Source organism: Dryobates pubescens, chromosome 13 (assembly GCF_014839835.1).
Source record: "Dryobates pubescens isolate bDryPub1 chromosome 13, bDryPub1.pri, whole genome shotgun sequence".
Lineage (NCBI taxonomy): Eukaryota > Metazoa > Chordata > Aves > Piciformes > Picidae > Dryobates > Dryobates pubescens.
Genome location: NC_071624.1, coordinates 674,842 through 697,500, shown reverse-complemented (window position 1 = coordinate 697,500; position 22,659 = coordinate 674,842). Strand labels below are relative to the sequence as shown.

Here is a 22,659-nt window from a genome sequence, read left to right as displayed (position 1 = left end):
CCTGCCTGAGCAGGGGTCAGAGACCCAGGAGCTGCCATGGCCACTGCAGAGATGCATTCAGGAGACCTTTTCCATCCTCATCATTGACAAACCCTCAAAGCCACTTGCAGCAGAGCACAGCCCCTTCCCTTCCCTTCCCTTCCCTTCCCTTCCCTTCCCTTCCCTTCCCTTCCCTTCCCTTCCCTTCCCTTCCCTTCCCTTCCCTTCCCTTCCCTTCCCTTCCCTTCCCTTCCCTTCCCTTCCCTTCCCTTCCCTTCCCTTCCCTTCCCTTCCCTTCCCTTCCCTTCCCTTCCCTTCCCTTCCCTTCCCTTCCCTTCCCTTCCCTTCCCTTCCCCTCTCAGTATGTTTTTGGCTCTCAGTGCCACATTTTGACTCTCCCTGCTATATTTTGCACTCAGTGCTGTTGTTACCTCTCCATGCCATGGTTTTTGCCCTTCATACCATTTGTTTTTACTCTTGGTGCCCTTTTGCCCCCACTCTCAATGCCTCTTTTCCCCCCTCCCTCTTAGTGCCATTTTTGACCTCCTTGTGCAATTCTGTTCACTCCTAGCTCCAGCTGTTGACTTTCAATGCCCCTCTTACTGCCATTGTTTGACTCTCAGTGCCATCCCTTGCACTCTGAATGCCAGGGGTTTGACCCTTGATGCCATCCTTTGCCTCTTGATGCCCTTTTTTGGCTCTCAGTGCCATCCCTTGCACTCTTGATGCTCTGCTTTTGACTCCTGAGGCCCTTTTTGGACTCTCAGTGCCATCCCTTGCACTCTCAATAGCAGTTTTGTGACACTTAATGCTGGTTTTTGTCTCTTGATGCTGTTTTTTTTTGCCTCTTGAGGCCCTTTGCTGACTCTTGAGGCCCTTTGCTGACTCTTGAGGCCCTTTGCTGACTCTTGAAGCCCTTTCCTGCCTCTTGAGGCCCTTTCCTGCCTCTTGAGGCTAATTTTGTTCAGCTCAGTGCCATTTTTTAACCCCCCATGCCATTTCTCTCTCCTCTCAGTGCCATTGCTTTGGGTCCCCTTTCCATCCCATATTTTTCACTCTCAATGCCCCTTTTTCTTTTGCCTCCCCAAGCCCAGGACCCTCCACCAACACTTCTGCAAGAGGCAGATGTGGGGGGCTGGCAGTGCTGCCTGGGGGCTGTGCAGGGGCAGATGATCCCCCAGGCAGCTGCAGGGAGGCTGCTGCTGGCTGGGGAGGCTCAGCCTCATCTGCATGCAGGCTGCTGGGCTCTGGCTGCGAGGAGGTGAGGAAGCTGCACTGGCAGATGTGTTGAATCTGCTGCAGAAGCACAGTTGAAAATCATACCAATAATTAGTAGCCATAGAATTGATCTGCTCTGCCCTGGGCCTGCCAGGAGCTGGCTCGCCAGGCAGCCAGCAAATGAAGGCAGCGGTCGGCAGGCCGAGCAACCTCGCCCCCGGGGAGGGCTCCTCAGAGCTGCCAGGAAGGGTGAGCTGGCTGGGCACAACCTGCAGCAGCCTTCCCATGGGGGGCTGGAGGACAGCCCAGCTCTTCCAGCACAAGAGGCCACCTCTGGAGCTGCAGGAGGGAGGAGGGCACCAAAGAGCTCGCCACAGCTCCTGCTGGAGAGGAGCTTCTGCTCTGCTCACCAGAGGTCAAGTGGAACTCAGGCAGCTGGGCAGAGTGGCATGCTCCCTGGGAGCCACAGCGGGCATCAGGCTGGAAGGGAGCCTCCAAGGGCATCCTGTCCAACCCCCCTGCAGCCCCAGGGACCCCTCCAGGCTGAGCTTGGATGGCTGCAGGGATGGAGCCTCAGCCCCCTCCCTGGGCAGCCTGTGCCAGGCTCTCCCCAGCCTCCCTGTGCAGAGCTTCCTCCTGGTGTCCAACCTGACCCTGCCCTGCTCCAGTTCCAAACCACTGCCCCTGGTCCTGTCCCCACAGCCCCTTCTGAGCAGTCCCTGCCCAGCCTGCCTGCAGGATCCTTGCAGATATTGAAATGCAGCTCTGAGGTCTCCCTGGAGACCTGAGCAGCCCCAGCTCTCCCAGCCTGTCCCCACAGCAGGGCTTCTCCAGCCCTCTGATCACCTTGGTGGCTTCCTCTGCACCCTCTCCATCAGCTCCAGGTGTTTGGGGTCCTGCAGCTGAGGTCCCCCCAGGGCAGAGCAGGGGGGCAGGATCCCTCTCTCCAGCCCTGGCAATGGGCACTGGCAGCACAGGCTGGGGCTGCCCTTGGCCTCCTGTGCTGCCAGTGCCCATTGCTGGCTCCTGCCCAGCTCCTCCCCCACCAGCACCCCCAGGTCCTGCTCTGCAGGGGTGCTCCCAATCTCACCACCCCCAGCCTGCACTGATCCAGCTCAGAGTCTCAGCCTTGCTTTTGGGGCCCTTTGAGTGCAGCTCTGCTCTGCCAGGGAGCTCTAAAGGGTCTGCATTCTCCTGCAAGTTCCTCTGTGGTTTAGAGAGGAAAGGTTCTGTGCTCTGCAGGCTGAGCCAGGCTGGGGACAGCCTCTTGCTGCACTTTAAGCCTTGGTTTTGCTGGGGCAGAATCCCCACAGGCTGCAGGCCACCAGCAGCTCCAATCAGCCAGGACTGGAGCTGGCCACAGCTGTGTGCAGGTCATCAGCTCCACACTGGATAAAGGAGGGGTGCTGAGGAGGGAGGAAACCTCCTGCATCCCCTTTTCCTCCTGCATCCCCTCCTGCTCCTGCATCTTCTCTTCCTCCTGCATCTCCCCCTGCTCCTGCATCCCCTCCTGCTCCTGCACCCCCTCCTGCTCCTGCATCTCCTCCAGCTCCTGCATCCCCTCCTGCTCCTGCATCCCCTCGTGCTCCTGCACCCCTTCCTGCTCCTGCATCCCCCCCTGCTCCTGCATCCCCTCCTGCTCCTGCAGCCCCTCCTGCTCCTGCATCCCCTCTTCCTCCTGCATCCCCTCCTGCTCCTGCATCTCCTCTTCCTCCTGCATCCCCTCCTGCTCCTGCATCCCCTCCTGCTCCTGCATCTCCTCTTCCTCCTGCATTCCCTCCTGCTCCTGCATCCCCTCCTGCTCCTGCATCCCCTCCTGCTCCTGCATCCCCTCCTGCTCCTGCATCCCCTCTTCCTCCTGCATCCTCTCCTGCTCCTGCATCCTCTCCTGCTCCTGCATCCCCTCCTGCTCCTGCATCCCCTCTTCCTCCTGAATCCCCTCCTGCTCCTGCATCTCCTCTTCCTCCTGCATCTCGTCTTCCTCATGCATCTCCTCTTCCTCCCGCATCCCCTCCTGCTCCTGCATCCCCTCCTGCTCTTGCATCCCCTCTTCCTCCTGCATCCTCTCCTGCTCCTGCATCCCCTCCTGCTCCTGCATCCCCTCTTCCTCCTGAATCCCCTCCTGCTCTTGCATCTCCTCTTCCTCCTGCATCCCCTCTTCCTCCTGCATCCCCTCTTCCTCCTGCATCCCCTCCTGCTCCTGCAGCCCCCCCTGCTCCTGCAGCCCCCCCTGCTCCTGCATCCCCTCTTCCTCCTGCATCCCCTCTTCCTCCTGCATCCCCTCCTGCTCCTGCAGCCCCCCCTGCTCCTGCAGCCCCCCCTGCTCCTGCATCCCCTCTTCCTCCTGCATCCCCTCTTCCTCCTGCATCCCCTCCTGCTCCTGCAGCCCCTCCTGCTCCTGCAGCCCCTCTTCCTCCTGCATCCCTTCCTGCTCCTGCATGCCCTCCTGCTCCTGCATCCCCTCCTGCTCCTGCATCTCCTCTTCCTCCTGCATTCCCTCCTGCTCCTGCAGCCCCTCCTGCTCCTGCATCCCCTCTTCCTCCTGCATCCCTTCCTGCTCCTGCATGCCCTCCTGCTCCTGCATCCCCTCCTGCTCCTGCATCTCCTCTTCCTCCTGCATCCCCTCCTGCTCCTGCATCCCCTCCTGCTCCTGCATCTCCTCCTCCTCCTGCATCTCCTCCTCCTCCTGCATCCCCTCCTGCACCCCCTTCTGCTCCTGAGGACTGCATCCTGTGGCTGCTGGGCTGAGTATAACTTTCTGTCTTGTGTTGCTGCTGGGATTCATTTGGCTGCTTCCTGAAATCCCTTTTGCATTTCAGCCTTCTCCCCTGTTCTGAGTCCCCTCTGCTGGGAGGGGGTCCCTGTGTGGCAGAGCAACTGCTGGAGCTTAGCCCCAGATCTGGGGCTCAAAGGTAGAGCAGGTGGAGTCCCCTTGGCCACAGCCTTTAGGAATGGTCTCTTTCCCCCTCTGCTTTCCTGCTGTTTGTAGCTGAGCAGCTTTGCCCTGAGGTGTCTGCACCTGGGCTGGCACAATCCTCACTGCCAGGGCAGGCTGGGGAGGAGGGGATTGAGAGCAGCCCTAAGGAGAAGGACTTGGGGGTGCTGGGGGGGAGAAGCTGCCCAGGAGCAGGCAGAGTGAGCTTGCAGCACAGAAGGCAAATCCCAACCTGGGCTGCATCCAAAGCAGCACTACCAGAGAGGGGATTCTGACACTGGGCTCTGCTCTGGGGAGACCTCCCCTGCAGTGCTGGGTGCAGGACAGCACAGGAAGGACCTGGAGCTGATGGAGAGGCTCCAGAGGAGGCCAGGAGAATGCTCAGGGGGTTGGATCAGCTCTGCTGTGAGGACAGGCTGAGGGGGCTGGGGGAGGTCTACTGGAGAAGGCTCCAGGGAGAGCTCAGAGCAGCCTGCCAGGACCTGAAGGGCCACAGGAAGGCTGCAGAGAGACTCTTTGCAAAGGCCTGCAGGGCCAAGACCAGGGACAATGGCTTCAGACTGGAGCAGAGCAGATTGAGATTGGCTGTCAGGAGGAAGTTCTTTACTCTGAGGGTGCTGGAGCACTGCAGCAGGCTGCCCAGGGAGGTGGTTGAGGCTCAGCCCTGGAGCTGTTCGAGGTGAGGCTGGGCAGGGCTGTGAGCAGCCTGCTGCGGTGCAGGATGTCCCTGCTGGGGGCAGGGCTTGGGCTGGGGGAGCTCTGGAGGTCCCTTCCAGCCTGGACCGTTCTGTGATTCCTGCAAGTCGCTGCAAAGCCTCCAGCAGCCCCTGGGGGGCAGGGGGGGAGGCTGCCAGCCTGGGGGGCAGCGGGGGAGGCTGCCCCGGGCAGGGGGGAGCTGCTGAATCGGGGATCCAGCCAGAGGAGCACCCCCGGGCAGAGTGGGAGCCCAGCGCTGCCCAGCCCGGAGGGCAGCCCCGGGCCGGCAGCTTCCCCGCAGCAACCTCCTGGCCAAGCTGTCAGCCCATGGCTTGGATGGGAGCAGACTGCAGTGGGTTAGGAACTGGCTGGAGGCTGAGCCCAGAGAGTGGTGGTGAATGGTGCCACAGCCAGCTGGCAGCCAGGCACCAGTGGTGTGCCCCAGGGATCAGTGCTGGGCCCCATGCTCTTTAACATCTTTATTGATGATCTGGATGAGGGCATTGAGTCCATCATCAGTAAATTTGCTGATGACACCAAGCTGGGGGCAGGAGTTGATCTGCTAGAGGGCAGGAGAGCTCTGCAGAGGGACCTCGACAGGCTGGGCAGATGGGCAGAGTCCAAGGGCAGGAGATTGAACACATCCAAGTGCCAGGTGCTGCACATTGGCCACAGCAACCCCATGCAGAGCTACAGGCTGGGGTCAGAGTGGCTGAGAGCAGCCAGGCAGAGAGGGACCTGGGGGTGCTGGTTGATGGTAGGCTGAACATGAGCCTGCAGTGTGCCCAGGCAGCCAGGAGGGCCAATGGCATCCTGGCCTGCATCAGGAACAGTGTGGCCAGCAGGAGCAGGGAGGTCATTCTGCCCCTGTACACTGCACTGGTTAGGCCACACCTCGAGTCCTGTGTCCAGTTCTGGGCCCCTCAGTTTAGGAAGGAGGTTGACTTGCTGGAACGAGTCCAGAGAAGAGCAACAAAGTTGGTGAGGGGCTTGGAACACAGCCCTGTGAGGAGAGGCTGAGGGAGCTGGGGTTGCTTAGCCTGGAGAGGAGGAGACTCAGGGGTGACCTTATTGCTCTCTACAACTACCTGAAGGGAGGTTGTAGACAGACAGATGTTGGTCTCTTCTCCCAGGCAGCCAGTACCAGAACAAGAGGACACAGTCTCAGGCTGCGCCAGGGGAGGTTCAGGCTGGATGTTAGGAAGAAGTTCTATACAGAGAGAGTGATTGCACATTGGAATGGGCTGCCTGGGGAGGTGGTGGAGTCGCCATCACTGGAGGTGTTCAGGAGAAGACTTGATGGGGTGCTTGGTGCCATGGGTTAGTTGATTAGGTGGTGTTGGATTGGTTGATGGGTTGGACGCGGTGATCTTGAAGGTCTCTTCCACCCTGGTTTATTCTATGGATTCTATGGATTCTATGGATTCTATGGATTCTATGGATTCTATGGACTATGGATTCTATGGATTCTGTGGATTCTGTGGATTCTATGGACTATGGATTCTATGGATTCTATGGATTCTGTGGATTCTGTGGATTCTATGGACTATGGATTCTATGGATTCTGTGGATTCTATGGACTATGGATTCTATGGATTCTATGGATTCTATGGACTATGGATTCTATGGATTCTATGGATTCTGTGGATTCTGTGGATTCTATGGACTATGGATTCTATGGATTCTGTGGATTCTATGGATTCTATGGATTCTGTGGATTCTATGGACTATGGATTCTATGGATTCTGTGGATTCTATGGATTCTATGGATTCTGTGGATTCTATGGACTCTATGGACTATGGATTCTATGGATTCTATGGATTCTGTGGATTCTGTGGATTCTATGGACTATGGATTCTATGGATTCTATGGATTCTATGGATTCTATGGACTATGGATTCTATGGATTCTATGGATTCTGTGGATTCTGTGGATTCTATGGACTATGGATTCTATGGATTCTATGGATTCTATGGATTCTATGGATTCTGTGGATTCTATGGACTTTGGATTCTATGGATTCTGTGGATTCTATGGATTCTATGGACTATGGATTCTATGGATTCTATGGATTCTATGGATTCTATGGACTATGGATTCTATGGATTCTGTGGATTCTATGGATTCTATGGACTATGGATTCTATGGACTATGGATTCTATGGATTCTGTGGATTCTATGGACTCTATGGATTCTATGGATTCTATGGATTCTATGGATTCTGTGGATTCTATGGACTCTATGGATTCTATGGATTCTATGGATTCTATGGATTCTGTGGATTCTATGGACTCTATGGACTATGGATTCTATGGATTCTGTGGATTCTATGGACTATGGATTCTATGGATTCTATGGACTATGGATTCTATGGACTATGGATTCTATGGATTCTGTGGATTCTATGGACTCTATGGATTCTATGGATTCTATGGATTCTATGGATTCTGTGGATTCTATGGACTATGGATTCTATGGATTCTGTGGACTATGGATTCTATGGACTATGGATTCTATGGATTCTATGGATTCTATGGATTCTATGGACTATGGATTCTATGGATTCTGTGGATTCTATGGACTCTATGGATTCTATGGATTCTGTGGATTCTATGGATTCTATGGACTATGGATTCTATGGATTCTATGGATTCTATGGATTCTATGGATTCTATGGACTATGGATTCTATGGATTCTGTGGATTCTATGGATTCTATGGACTATGGATTCTATGGACTATGGATTCTATGGATTCTGTGGATTCTATGGACTCTATGGATTCTATGGATTCTATGGATTCTATGGATTCTGTGGATTCTATGGACTATGGATTCTATGGATTCTGTGGATTCTATGGATTCTGTGGATTCTGTGGATTCTATGGATTCTATGGACTATGGATTCTATGGATTCTGTGGATTCTATGGACTATGGATTCTATGGACTATGGATTCTATGGATTCTGTGGATTCTATGGACTCTATGGATTCTATGGATTCTATGGATTCTGTGGATTCTATGGACTATGGATTCTATGGATTCTGTGGATTCTATGGATTCTATGGCTATGGATTCTATGGATTCTGTGGATTCTATGGATTCTATGGATTTTATGGACTATGGATTCTATGGATTCTATGGATTCTATGGATTCTATGGACTATGGATTCTATGGATTCTGTGGATTCTGTGGATTCTATGGACTATGGATTCTATGGATTCTATGGATTCTATGGATTCTATGGATTCTGTGGATTCTATGGACTTTGGATTCTATGGATTCTGTGGATTCTATGGATTCTATGGACTATGGATTCTATGGATTCTATGGATTCTATGGATTCTATGGACTATGGATTCTATGGATTCTGTGGATTCTATGGATTCTATGGACTATGGATTCTATGGACTATGGATTCTATGGATTCTGTGGATTCTATGGACTCTATGGATTCTATGGATTCTGTGGATTCTATGGATTCTATGGACTATGGATTCTGTGGATTCTGTGGATTCTATGGATTCTATGGATTCTATGGATTCTATGGATTCTATGGACTATGGATTCTATGGATTCTGTGGATTCTATGGACTCTATGGACTATGGATTCTATGGATTCTGTGGATTCTATGGACTATGGATTCTATGGATTCTATGGACTATGGATTCTATGGACTATGGATTCTATGGATTCTGTGGATTCTATGGACTCTATGGATTCTATGGATTCTATGGATTCTATGGATTCTGTGGATTCTATGGACTATGGATTCTATGGATTCTGTGGACTATGGATTCTATGGACTATGGATTCTATGGATTCTGTGGATTCTGTGGATTCTATGGATTCTATGGATTCTGTGGATTCTATGGATTCTATGGACTCTATGGATTCTATGGATTCTGTGGATTCTATGGATTCTATGGACTATGGATTCTATGGATTCTGTGGATTCTATGGATTCTATGGACTATGGATTCTATGGACTATGGATTCTATGGATTCTGTGGATTCTATGGACTCTATGGATTCTATGGATTCTATGGATTCTATGGATTCTGTGGATTCTATGGACTATGGATTCTATGGATTCTGTGGATTCTATGGATTCTATGGACTATGGATTCTATGGATTCTGTGGATTCTATGGATTCTATGGATTCTATGGACTATGGATTCTATGGATTCTATGGATTCTATGGATTCTATGGACTATGGATTCTATGGATTCTGTGGATTCTATGGATTCTATGGATTCTGTGGATTCTATGGATTCTATGGACTATGGATTCTATGGATTCTATGGATTCTGTGGATTCTGTGGATTCTATGGACTATGGATTCTATGGATTCTATGGATTCTGTGGATTCTATGGACTATGGATTCTATGGATTCTATGGATTCTGTGGATTCTGTGGATTCTATGGACTATGGATTCTATGGATTCTATGGATTCTATGGACTATGGATTCTATGGATTCTATGGATTCTATGGATTCTGTGGATTCTGTGGATTCTATGGACTATGGATTCTATGGATTCTATGGATTCTATGGATTCTGTGGATTCTGTGGATTCTATGGACTATGGATTCTATGGATTCTATGGACTCTGTGGATTCTATGGATTCTATGGACTATGGATTCTATGGATTCTGTGGATTCTATGGACTATGGATTCTATGGATTCTATGGATTCTATGGATTCTATGGACTCTGTGGATTCTATGGATTCTATGGATTCTGTGGATTCTATGGACTCTGTGGATTCTATGGATTCTATGGATTCTATGGACTCTGTGGATTCTATGGATTCTATGGATTCTATGGATTCTGTGGATTCTATGGACTCTGTGGATTCTATGGATTCTATGGATTCTATGGATTCTATGGACTCTGTGGATTCTGTGGATTCTATGGATTCTGTGTGTGTGTTCCCCGCAGCAGCCCGGGCTGGGGCCGGGGCTCCGGCAGAGCTCTGCCGCGGCGCTCGCCGGAGTCGAGTCCATAAAGTTAATGGAGCTCAGAGAGGGACTCAGGCAGCCAGAGGAGAGCTGTGCTCGTTTCCCTGCTTCAGGAGAGGATGTGTACCGTCAGCCTGTGCTGGCAGGCAGGGTGAGCTGCACATCCACCGTGCCCCTGCCCAGCCCTGCCCCGCGGGGGGACCGCAGAGCGCTTCGGAGCTCCTGGCCCTGCTCCCTGCTCGGTGTGCTCTGCACAGCGCTCCAGACAGTGCCTGTGGCTGGAAAGCACCTTCCAGGTCGTCCTGCCCAGCCATTCTCTAGCTCTACCGAGGCTGGGGCCGAGCCACGGCCCTCAGCACCATGGCTCTGCCTCTGTGAACCCCTCCAGGGATGGGGACCTGGCCACCTGCCTGGGCAGCCTGGGCCAGGCTTGGAGAAGCCTTTCAGGGAAGCAGTTTCTTCTGATGTCCAACCTAAGCCCGCCCTGCTGCAGCCTGGGGCCATTTCCTCTTCTCCTATCCCTTGTTAGGGAGAAGAGGCCAATCCCCACCCGGCTCCAACCTCCTGCCGGGGCGGTTGCCACTGCCCCAAGCCACCCAGGGCTGCTGGACCCCAGTTCAAAGCCTCTTGATGCCCACAGGGCTTCCTTCCACAGCCTTGCCTGATCTGGGGGAGAGTCCTTGCAGGCTCCAGCTAATTCCTCTTTCCCCAGCCTGGCAAACCATAATATCCACCTCCTGGAAGAGAAACACCTGGCAGGAGCAGGGCAGTGCCCAAGGCTGAGCCTGGGAGGTCCTGAGGGACCTCTGGTACCTGTCATGCTCCACCTGGCTCCCTGCTGCTTTTAATAAGTGCCTTGGGCTGCCAGGGATGATAACTGGACAAACTCTTTCATTTGGCTGATTAATTAGCACAGGACAAAGAGCTGACCTTGCTGGGGGTGATGCTGCTCCTCTCAGGCCCCCACGAGGGGATGGTTGAATGCTGTGAGCCCAGAGCAGCTCAGCCCTTGCTGAGGGGGGGATGTGGTGCTGGAATCCTCTGCCCTGGGGGGAATGGGGGTGAGCAGAGCCAGGGGGTCTCCCCTTCAGCCTCTTCCTCTCCAGGCTGAACACCCCCAGCCCCCTCTCATAGCCCAGGTGCTCCAGACCCTTCCCCAGCTCTGTTGCCCTTCTCTGGCCCTGCTCCAGCTCCTCAAGGTCCTTCCTGGAGTGAGGTCCCAGAGCTGAACACAGCACTCAAGCTGTGGCCTCCCCAGTGCTGAGCCCCTCCTGTCCCTGCTGCCCATCCTGGTTCTAAGCCAAGCCAGGATGCCCTTGGCCTGCTTGGCCACCTGGGCACTGCTGCCACTTTGCCCTGCTGAGACCTCCCCTGCAGGGCTGGGGCCAGCTCCAGGGCCCCCAGCACAGGAAGGACCTGGAGCTGCTGGAGAGGCTCCAGAGGAGGCCGTGAGGATGAGCAGAGGCTGCAGAACCTCCCCTGTGGGGCCAGGCTGGGAGAGCTGGGGCTGTGCAGCCTGCAGAAGGCTCCAGGGAGAGCTCAGAGCAGCTTCCAGCAGCTGAAGGGCTCCAAGCAGGCTGCAGAGGGACTGCTCCCAAAGGGCTGCAGGGACAGCACCAGGGGCAGTGGTTTGAGATGAGAGCAGAGCAGATTGAGACTGGATGTGAGGAACAAGCTCTGCCCCAGGAGGCTGCTGGAACCCTGCAGCAGGCTGCCCAGGGAGCTGCCAGGTGAGGCCCCAGCCCTGGAGCTGTTCAAGGTGAGGCTGCACAGGGCTCTGGGCAGCCTGCTGCAGTGCAGGATGTCCCTGCTGGGGGCAGGGGCTGGGCTGGGGGAGCTCTGGAGGTCCCTTCCAGCCCAGCCCCTGCTGTGCTTTGTTACCTGTTTGAGTCAACCTGCTGGGATCTGCCAGCTCCGGGGCCATGGCAAAGCCTTTCCCAGGCTCTAGCCTCCTGCTGGCAGCTGGCACGGGGGCAGCAGGGTGCTGGCACGGGGGCACCAGGGTGCTGGCTGCCTGCAGCCCTTGGCAAGCTGCTGCTACAGAGCCTGGGGCCGTGCCAGCTGGTCTCAGGTGCCCACAGGTGCCAGCTGGTTCCCAGAGGTGAGCTCTGGAGGTCCCTTCCAGCCCAGACCCCTCTGTGACTCCTGCTCAGCTCTCAACCACTACCCCCAGGTCCCACTCTGAGCTGCAGCTTTCCACCCCCCCTGCCCAGGTCTGCAGCTGGCCCTGGGGCTGCTGTGGCCCAAGTGGGGGGGCTGGAGGTGGCTGAGGGCCTCTCAGCTGCATCTTGAGAGGTTTCCTCCTCGCCCCCAGCCAGGGCTGAGCTCCCACCCCTTGGCAGGGAGTGTGCTGACTGAGTGGAAGGATCCAGGCAGATTGCTTCCACTTCCTTGCTTTGTTTTGACAGGACCAAAATGTTTCATTTCCATGAGGCAAAAACACTTGGGGGGGAGGGGGGGGGAGGGTTTTATCTTTCCTTTTGTGATTTCTTCTCCTCTCTCCTGCTTCAGTTTGGGCTCTCACTTCCCATCAGAATATTTTGTCATGAGAAGGCTGAAGGGAAGCTCCTGGAGGTGGGGAAAACACTTCAGCTCCTCAGGGGTCTCTCTGCTCCACAGCTCAGCTGCCCCCAGGCCACAGCTGCAGCTCCTCCTGGCTGCTGGGCAGCCCCAGCCCAGGCACCCAGCCTGGGGAGCCCTCAGGAGGTGAGGAGAGAGCCCCTGGGCACAGAGCTCACCTGGAACCTGATGGGAAGGGCCCTGGGGGGGCTGCTCTCCCCCAGCCCTGGGGCTGCTCAGGGGAGTTGTGGACAGAGCATTTCAGGACATGGTTCAATGGCCATGGGGGAGGGGATGGAGGCCTGGAGCAGGCTGCCCAGAGGGGTGGTGGAGTCTCCTTCTCTGCAGCCTTTCCAAGCCCACCTGGAGGTGTTCCTGGGTCACCCTGCTCTGGCAGGGGGCTTGGCCTGGATGACCTCTGGAGGTCCCTTCCCAGCCCTGCCCTGCCGTGGTGCTGGGCTGCTGGCTGGAGTCAGTGACCTCAGAGGTCTGCCCCAGCCCTGTGGAAGCCTGGAAGGAGCACAGTGACTCACATGGAGAACTGCTCCTGCTCTCCAGCTCCTCCCTCAGTCACCTCTCCTGCTGGACTTGCTCATCCTGAAGGTCTCTTCCACCCTGGCTTATTCTGCTCTGTCATAGTCACTGAGGTTGGAAAAGGTCTCTGAGCTCATCCAGGCCAACACCAACCCAGCCCCACCATGGCCACCAAGCCCTGGCCCCAGCTGCCATGGCCACAGGCTCCTGAGCCCCTCCAGGGCTGGGGACTCCACCACCTCCCTGGGCAGCCTCTGCCAGGCCCTGACCCCTCTGGCACCAAGGACATTTCTCCTCCTCTCCAACCTCAGCCTCCCCTGGCACAGTTCCAGGCCATTGCCTCTCCTTCCATCACCTGAGACTGGGGAGCAGAGCCCAAGCCCCAGCTGGCTGCAGCCTCCTCTCAGGGAGCTGCAGAGAGCAAGGAGGTCTCCCTCAGCCTCCTCTGCTCCAGGCTGAGCACCCCCAGCTCCCCCAGCCCTGCTCCCCAGCCCTGCTCCCCAGCTCTGCTGCCCTTCTCTGGCCCTGCTGCAGCTCCTCAGTGTCCTCCTCACAGGGAGCTGCCCAGGGGGTGAGGTGAGAGCTCAGCAGGAGCCCTCTGTGGTGGCTCCAGTGCTGCTGGCTGCTCACTGAGCAGAGCCTGGCCCCACTCTGAGCTTCTGCTGACCCTGTCCTCATCACTCCATCAGCAGGGAGAGCTCCCAGGCTCCATTAGTGACGATTTCAGGCTGTCCCTGCTAATGCAGGCAAGATTCCCTCTCACTGGCACCCCTGAGAGGAGCCTTGGCAGGCTGCAGGAGCCCAGCCCAGTGACTGACAGCTTCCCTCATTATTCCTCCCACCTCTCACCACTCTTCCTCTCACTGCCCTCCTCCTGCCTTCAGCTCCAGTTTTTCACCCCCTTGAAAATGTGAGTCCCCTTTGGGACTGCCTACTGCCCCCCCCTGCCCCGGGAGCCCCCTTTGGGTCTGCCTACTGCCCCCCCCTGCCCCTGGGACCCCCCTTTGGGTCTGCCTACTGCCCCCCCCTCCCCCTGGGACCCCCCTTTGGGTCTGCCTACTGCCCCCCCTGCCCCTCAGACCCCCCTTTGGGTCTGCCTACTGCCCCCCCTGCCCCTCAGACCCCCCTTTGGGTCTGCCTACTGCCCCCCCCTGCCCCTGGGACCCCCCTTTGGGTCTGCCTACTGCCCCCCCCTGCCCCTGAGACCCCCCTTTGGGTCTGCCTACTGCCCCCCCCTGCCCCCGGGACCCCCCTTTGGGTCTGCTTACTGCCCCCCCCTGCCCCTGGGACCCCCCTTTGGGTCTGCTTACTGCCCCCCCCTGCCCCTGAGACCCCCCTTTGGGTCTGCCTACTGCCCCCCCCTGCCCCTGAGACCCCCCTTTGGGTCTGCCTACTGACCCCCCCTGCCCCGGGACCCCCCTTTGGGTCTGCCTACTGCCCCCCCCTGCCCCTGAGACCCCCCTTTGGGACTGCCTACTGCCCCCCCCTGCCCCGGGACCCCCCTTTGGGTCTGCCTACTGCCCCCCCCTGCCCCGGGACCCCCCTTTGGGACTGCCTACTGCCCCCCCCTGCCCCTGGGACCCCCCTTTGGGTCTGCCTACTGCCACCTCCCACCCCTGAGACCCCCCTTTGGGTGTGCCTACTGCCCCCCCCTGCCCCTGGGACCCCCCTTTGGGTCTGTCTACTGCCCCCCCCTGCCCCCGGGAACCCCCTTTGGGTCTGCTTACTGCCCCTCCCGCCCCCGGGAACCCCCTTTGGGTCTGCCTACTGCCACCTCCCACCCCTGGGACCCCCCTTTGGGTCTGCTTACTGCCCCCCCCTGCCCCTGGGACCCCCTTTGGGTCTGCCTACTGCCCCCCCCCCCCCGCCCCTGGGACCCCCTGTGGGCACTCTGCCCCCAGCAGCCTGCCTTTCCCAGGAGTCCTTCCCTTCAGGCAGTGTGTTGATGCCCTCGGGGGGCTATTTGCTGTGATGAAAAGGCTGCAATTGCAGCTCCCTGGCTGGCTGAGTGGAGATGGAGCCCAGGGCCCAGCTCAGTTGCTGCTTGCCCCCCTGGGAGGGTGATCTCCAGCAGCTGTGGCTGCGAGGAGCCACGGAGCTGCTTGGCCTCCATCACTCACTGCCTTGCCCAGGGAAAGGCTCAGGCTGATAAAGGGAAAGACATTTTCATATGCAGCATAATTAGCTCCTGGGGCTCCTCAGCACTCAGAGCCACTCAGCCCAGGAGCACTGCAGGAGTGGAAGAGCTCAGGCATTAAATGGGCAGGCAGCAGCCCAGGGTTAGGAAAGCTGTGGCTGGGGAGGTTTGGGGAGGGAGGGGAAGCTGCCTGGCCCCAGCCTGCTGCCCCCTTGCAGAGAGCACAAAGCTGCTGGGGAAGAGCCTGGCTGCAGGGCCAGCTCTGAGGGTGCTGGGCAGCACGGGGAGCCCAGCTGGGGGCTGCTCAGCAGGGGGGTCCCAGGGCTCAGGGCTGGGGACAGCTCCCTGGAGTCTCTTTATCCACAGTCTGGATCAAGGCTCCCTCAGTTAGAGGCAGACCCCAGGCTGGGTGGCAGAGTTGCTCTGCTGGAGGGGAGGAGGCTCTGCAGAGGCACCTGGCCAGGCTGGGTCCAGGGCTGAGGCCAAGGGGATGAGAGGCAGCAAGGCCAAGGGCTGGCTCCTGCCCTGGGGTCACAGCAACCCCATGGAGGCTCCAGGCTTGGGAACTGCCCAGCAGGGGAAGGCCTGGGGGTGCTGGGTGCCAGCAGCTGGAGAGGAGCCAGGGGGTGCCCAGGGGGGCAAAGAAGGGCAGCAGCAGCCTGGGCTGCAGCAGCAGTGGTGTGGGCAGCAGGAGCAGGGCAGAGGTTGTGCCCCTGGGCTCAGCACTGGGGAGGCCAAACCTTGAGTGCTGGGTTCAGGGTTGGGGCACTCCAAGAAGGATCCTGAGGAGCTGGAGCAGGGCCAGAGAAGGGCAACAGAGCTGGGGAGGGGTCTGGAGAGCAGGGCTGGGGAGGAGCAGCTGAGGGCCCTGGGGGTGTTCAGCCTGGAGCAGGGGAGGCTGAGGGAGACCTCCTTGCTCTCTGCAGCTCCCTGAGAGGAGGCTGCAGCCAGGCTGGGCTCTGCTCCCTGGGAACAAGAGATAGGATGAGAGGAACTGGCCTGAGATTGTGCCAGGGGAGGGTTAGGTTGGAGAGGAGGAGAAGCTTCTTCCCTGGAAGGCTTCTCCAAGCCTGGCAGAGGCTGCCCAGGGAGGTGGTGGAGTCCCCATGCCAGGAGGGGTTGCAGAACCCTCTGTCCATGGCTTTGGGGGCCAGGGTTTGGTGGCCATGGTGGGCTGGGGCTGAGGGTTGGACTGAGTGACCCTGGAGAGCTTCTCCAGCCCAAACACTGCTGTGGTTCTCTGCTCTGTGCCCTGGGCACAGCAGGGGGTGGCAGTGGCAGGCGGGCAGCAGGCTGCTCCTAGGCACTAAGCCTTTGTCCCTCTTTGTTCTGGGGTTTGCCCCAGTTCCTCGGAGGCATTCTGGCACTCCTGGGCCTTGCTTGGCCCTGGCCTCCCCTGGAGGAACTCAGGCAGCCTGAGCTGTGCAGGTGAAGCCAGCTGTGCCACATCTGGCAGGGGTCAGAGCTGCCATGGAGTAACTCTGACATCTAGTGGATCCCAGAGCCCCAACCCTGCTCACAGAATCAACCACACAGCTGCCAGGGCTGGAAGGGAGCTCAGGGCTCAGCCAGCCCCAGCCCCTGCCACGGGCAGGGACACCTCACAGCACAGCAGGTTGCTCACAGCCACCTCCAGCCTGGCTGCAAACACCTCCCTGGGCAGCCTGTGCCAGGCTCTCCCCAGCCTCTGGCAGGAATTGCAAGCACAGCCCCCAGCAGGCTGGGATTCCCAAGCCATGATCCCAAGAGGGCATCTTTTGGACCCAAACAGCTATCTCCTCCTCCTCCTCCTCCCCCCTCTCCCTTGTCAGCTGACAGGCACCCAGCAGTGATGGGAGCCATTAATTGCTTTCCCTGTTAATGGAAGGCAAACTCTGGCTAAGCATTTAATGACAGCCAGAACTGCCTTCCCTCTGCTGAGCCTGGGAGTGCTGCAGCAGCTGCCTGGGAGTGCTGCAGGAGGAGTGCTGCAGGAGATGCCTGGGAGGGCTGCAGCAGCTGCCTGGGAGGGCTGCAGCAGCTGCCTGGGAGGGCTGCAGGAGGAGTGATGCAGGAGATGCCTGGGAGGGCTGCAGCAGCTGCCTGGGAGTGCTGCAGGAGGAGTGCTGCAGGAGATGCCTGGGAGGGCTGCAGCAGCTGCCTGGGAGGGCTGCAGCAGCTGCCTGGGAGGGCTGCAGGAGGAGTGATGCAGGAGATGCCTGGGAGGGCTGCAGCAGCTGCCTGGGAGGGCTGCAGGAGATGCCTGGGAGGGCTGCAGCAGCTGCCTGGGAGGGCTGCAGCAGCTGCCTGCCTGCCTCTCATGCACACACAGGAGAGGTTCCTGCAGCCATATCCAATCTCCTCTTTTTTGGGTCCTTTCCCCCCCTCCACTCACTTCTTCCTTTCTTGGCAGCCAGGAGCTGCAAAGAAGGAACCAAAGGATCAGAACAAAGTGCTGCTGGGAAGCTCTGAAGCCATTCAGCCTGGAGAGAAGGAGCTCTGCCTGTGAGGGAGCTGATGAGAAGTGTCCTGCCCTGGGGATGCTCAGCTGGGGCAGGGTCCTCTGCTGAAGCAAGGCCAAGCTCTGGCAGTGGGCACTGGCACCACAGAAGACCAAGGGCAGCCCCAGGCTGTGCTGCCAGTGCCCATTGCTGCCTTCTCCCCCACCAGCACCCCCAGGTCCTTCTTAACCTAGGTACAGGACCTTGCCCTTGGCCTTGCTGAAGCTCCTGAGGCTCTCCTCAGCCTCCCCTGCAGCCTGCCCAGGGCCCTCTGCATGGCTCCCATCCCACCCTTCAGCCTCCCCAGGCACAGCACTCAGCTTGGTGCCCTCTGCACCCTTGGGAGGCTGCCCCCAGCTCCCTGCCTGCATCCCTGATGGAGCTATGGAACAGACCCTGAGGGGCTCCACTTGTCCACCACCTCCCCCTGGGCATGGAGCTGCTGCCCCTTCCTGTGCCACCCCCCAGCCGAGGACGTGGATCCCTCCTCCGCTGCCCACAGAAGAGGCTTCCCAGAGAGCTCCTCCAGCCAGCCCTGAGGGCACAGCTGCCCTCCCACTCAGCTCAGAGCTCTCTGCCTGCCCTCCACCTCCTCAGCCTTGGGTCCACCTGGGGTTTGGGGCCAGCTCCGTGCCGGGAGGAGCTCTGCGGCTGGGAGGCTGCGGCTGGGAGGAGCTCTGCGGCCGGGAGGCTGCGGCCAGGAGGAGCTCTGCGGCTGGGAGGCTGCAGCCAGGAGGAGCTCTGCAGCTGGGAGGCTGCGGCTGGGAGGAGCTCTGCGGCTGGGAGGCTGCGGCTGGGAGGAGCTCTGCGGCTGGGAGGCTGCGGCTGGGAGGAGCTCTGTGGCTGGGAGGAGCTCTGCGGCTGGGAGGAGCTCTGCGGCTGGGAGGCTGCGGCCAGGAGGAGCTCTGTGGCTGGGAGGAGCTCTGCGGCTGGGAGGAGCTCTGCGGCTGGGAGGCTGCGGCCGGGAGGAGCTCTGTGGCTGGGAGGAGCTCTGCGGCTGGGAGGAGCTCTGCGGCTGGGAGGCTGCGGCCAGGAGGAGCTCTGCGGCTGGGAGGCTGCAGCTGGGAGGCTGCGGCTGGGAGGAGCTCTGCAGCTGGGAGGCTGCGGCTGGGAGGAGGTCTGCGGCTGGGAGGCTGTGGCTGGGAGGAGCTCTGCAGCTGGGAGGCTGCAGCTGGGAGGCTGCGGCTGGGAGGAGCTCTGCAGCTGGGAGGCTGTGGCTGGGAGGAGCTCTGCAGCTGGGAGGCTGCGGCCGGGAGGCTGCGGCTGGGAGGCTGTGGCTGGGAGGAGCTCTGCAGCTGGGAGGCTGCGGCTGGGAGGCTGCGGCTGGGAGGAGCTCTGCAGCTGGGAGGCTGCAGCTGGGAAGCTGCGGCTGGGAGGAGCTCTGCAGCTGGGAGGCTGCGGCTGGGAGGCTGCGGCTGGGAGGAGCTCTGCAGCTGGGAGGCTGCGGCTGGGAGGAGTTCTGCGGCTGGGAGGCTGCAGCTGGGAAGCTGCGGCTGGGAGGAGCTCTACGGCTGGGAGGCTGCGGCCAGGAGGAGCTCTGTGGCTGGGAGGCTGCGGCTGGGAGGAGCTCTGCGGCTGGGAGGCTGCGGCTGGGAGGAGCTCTGCAGCTGGGAGGCTGCGGCTGGGAGGCTGCAGCCAGGAGGAGCTCTGCGGCTGGGAGGCTGCGGCTGGGAGGAGCTCTGCGGCTGGGAGGCTGCGGCTGGGAGGAGCTCTGCAGCTGGGAGGCTGCGGCTGGGAGGAGTTCTGCGGCTGGGAGGCTGCAGCTGGGAAGCTGCAGCTGGGAGGAGCTCTACGGCTGGGAGGCTGCGGCTGGGAGGAGCTCTGCAGCTGGGAGGCTGCGGCTGGGAGGCTGCAGCCAGGAGGAGCTCTGCAGCTGGGAGGCTGCGGCTGGGAGGCTGCAGCCAGGAGGAGCTCTGCGGCTGGGAGGCTGCGGCTGGGAGGCTGCAGCCAGGAGGAGCTCTGCGGCTGGGAGGCTGCGGCTGGGAGGCTGCAGCCAGGAGGAGCTCTGCAGCTGGGAGGCTGCGGCTGGGAGGCTGCAGCCAGGAGGAGCTCTGCAGCTGGGAGGCTGCGGCTGGGAGGCTGCGGCTGGGAGGAGCTCTGCAGCTGGGAGGCTGCGGCTGGGAGGCTGCAGCCAGGAGGAGCTCTGCGGCTGGGAGGCTGCGGCTGGGAGGCTGCAGCCAGGAGGAGCTCTGCGGCTGGGAGGCTGCGGCTGGGAGGCTGCGGCTGGGAGGAGCTCTGCAGCTGGGAGGCTGCGGCTGGGAGGCTGCGGCCAGGAGGAGCTCTGCGGCTGGGAGGCTGCGGCTGGGAGGAGCTCTGCGGCTGGGAGGCTGCGGCTGGGAGGAGCTCTGCGGCTGGGAGGAGCTCTGCGGCCGGGAGGCTGCGGCTGGGAGGCTGCAGCCAGGAGGAGCTCTGCGGCTGGGAGGAGCTCTGCAGCCGGGAGGCTGCGGCTGGGAGGAGCTCTGCGGCCGGGAGGAGCTCTGCGGCTGGGAGGCTGCGGCTGGGAGGAGCTCTGCGGCCGGGAGGCTGCGGCCGGGAGGCTGCGGCTGGGAGGAGCTCTGCGGCGCCCCCCAGGGGCAGCACCGCGGCCCCGAGCGGCCTCTGCCCCTGGGCTGTGCTCAGCTCCTCGGGATCCGCCCTGCGGAGGGGCTCTGCCCTCCTGCGCCCTGGGCACCGCCAGGGACGGGAGGGGGAAGCTGCAGAGACACTCTCCGGGGGTGCAAGAAGAGCCTCTGGGGTCAGCCCACCGACCTGCTGCCAGCTGTGCCCTCCTGGCCTTGCTGTGCCCAGAGGTGTGCCCAGAGAGGTGCCCAGAGTGTGCCCTGGGAGCTGCCCAGATATGAGCCCAGAGGTCTGCCCAAATGTGTGCCCTGGGAGCTGCCCAGCGTGTGCCCAGAGTGTGCCCAGCCCCCTGCAGCTGCTGGTGAGTGCAGGAGACCTTGCTGGGGGAGCAGGAAGCCTTCCCCACTGCAGCTCTGCTCACCCTGCTCCAGCAAGCCCCAGCCTGGACTTCCCTGTCCCTCTCTGGAGGCTTTTCCATCACTCCTCACAGGCTCAGCTTCCATCACCCCCTCTGGGGGGGTCTGCAGGGCACATTGCCCCCGGGCACTGCTGCCTGGAGGGTTGCCCTTGCCACTTGCCCTCAGGCATCCCAAGCCTCAGCTCAGCCTTTCCCCCCTGCCTCGAGGGGGCTGTGCAGGCTGGGGAGGAGAAGGCTCCCAGGGGACCTCCTTGTGGCCTTCCAGGATCTGCAGGGGGCTCCAGAAAAGCTGGGGAGGGACTTGTGAGGGTGTCAGGGAGGGATAGGACTGGGGGGGATGGAGCAGAACTGGAAGTGGGGAGATTGAGATTGGCTGTGAGGAAGAAGTTGTTCCCCAGGAGGGTGGTGAGAGCCTGGCACAGGCTGCCCAGGGAGGTGGTGGCAGCCTCCTGCCTGGAGGTGTTTGCAGCCAGGCTGGAGGTGGCTGTGAGCAACCTGCTGTGGGGTGAGGTGTCCCTGCCCATGGCAGGGGGCTGGGGCTGGCTGAGCCCTGAGCTCCCTGGCAGCTCTGTGACTCAAGGGAGCCTTTGGGGAGCTGCCTGCCAGGCTCTGCTCATTGTGATGCAGGAGCCCCAGAAGTGCTTCCACATTTAGCAGCTCCTCCAAGGCTGCCCCTGCTCAGCCTGCAGTGTGCCACTCCAGAGCCCTCCCGGGGGCTGTGAGCTGGGGAGCAGGGGGGAGGCAGAGCAGGTGAGCCATTCAGTAATGACAATCATTGGAGCTCTTCAGGCTCTGAAAGCCCTTCAGATAATTCGAGATTGCTCTGCACTAATTGTGAGCAGAGCTCCATGCAGCTCCAAAGCCCTCTTCAGCCCTGGGCTATTTTGGGAGCTGGAGCCCAGAGCTGGGATCGAAAGGACAGAAGTGAAATAAATGAACCCAAAGCCCAAGCCCAGGGCCCCAGGGGGCTGCCTGGGGTAACCAACTCCCTCCCCAGGTGCCCTCTGCAGGCTCTGCAGCCCTGCCTGCACAGCACTCCCCAGCAGCCAGCCAGGGGCCAGGCAGGCTGCAGGAGAGGCTGTCCTCAGGGGCACCACTTGGGCAGGCAGCAGGGGGAGGCAAGGGCAGAGCAGGGCAGCTGCCAACAGCCCCCAGGGCCACAGGCAGCGGTGCTGCAGGGTAGGGCACAGCACCAGGACCCTGCCCTGCCATCCCCGGGGCACCATGGAGCTGGCTGGGTGGGAAAAGGCCTCCAGGAGCAGCCAGACCTCAACCCAGCACCACCACGGCCCCAGGGGTCCCCAGGTTCCTTCAACCCCTCCAGGCATGGGCACTCCACCACCTCCCTGGGCAGCCTGTGCCAGGCCCTGACCACTCTGGCACTTCCCTGCCCTGCTCCTGCTGCCCACACCACTGCTGCTGCAGGCCAGGCTGCTGCTGCCCCTTCTGCCCCCCTGGGCACCCCCTGGGCTCACCTCCAGCTGCTGGCACCCAGCACCCCCAGGGCTTCCCCTGCTGGGCAGCTCCCAACCCCTCTGCCCAGAGACACCCCCAGGCTGCCCAGGGACACCCCCAGGCTGCCCTTGAATGTCTGCAGGGCTGGAGCCTCCATCCCCTCCCTGGGTGACCTCAGCAGTCTCCACCTGCAGGCTGCCACTGCCCCTCAGCTGTTGCAGTGCTGTTTCACCAGCTGCCTCTCCTCCTCCTCCCGGAGCTGCTGATTGAAGCCCATCGACGCTGCTGAACTTTCTAATGTGTATCAATGGCTGCAGTCCACAAACAAAGCAGGGATCGATGGCTGCGATCACAAAGCATCGATCAGGCTGCTGCTACGCCCCCAGCCCCCAGCTCAGCGCTGCCCACAGAGCAGAGGACTGCTGCAGCTCAGGCAGCTCTGGGGATGCTCAGCTGGGGCAGGGTCCTCTGCTGAAGCAAGGCCAAGCTCTGGCAGTGGGCACTGGCACCACAGAAGGCCAAGGGCAGCCCCAGGCTGTGCTGCCAGTGCCCATTGCTGCCTTCTCCCCCACCAGCACCCCCAGGTCCTTCTCTGCAGGGCTGCTCTCACCCTCATCCCCCCCAGCCTGTGCTGGTGCCAAGGGCTGCCTTGACCAAGGTGCAGGACCTTGCCCTTGGCCTTGCTGAAGCTCCTGAGGCTCTCCTCAGCCTCCTCTGCAGC

General features: G+C 59.9%; 1 protein-coding gene across 1 annotated transcript in view; it reads right to left on the bottom strand.

Annotated features, from left to right (window-relative positions):
* LOC128897653 (serine/Arginine-related protein 53-like) overlaps nt 1-22,215 on the bottom strand; it is a 126,401-nt gene extending 104,186 nt beyond the window's left edge. Inside the window, exon 1 of the mRNA XM_054166461.1 lies at nt 22,171-22,215. Coding sequence (XP_054022436.1) covers nt 22,171-22,215 — 45 coding nt within the window. The remainder of the gene's footprint in view (nt 1-22,170) is intronic.
* Nucleotides 22,216-22,659: the final 444 nt, after the last annotated feature.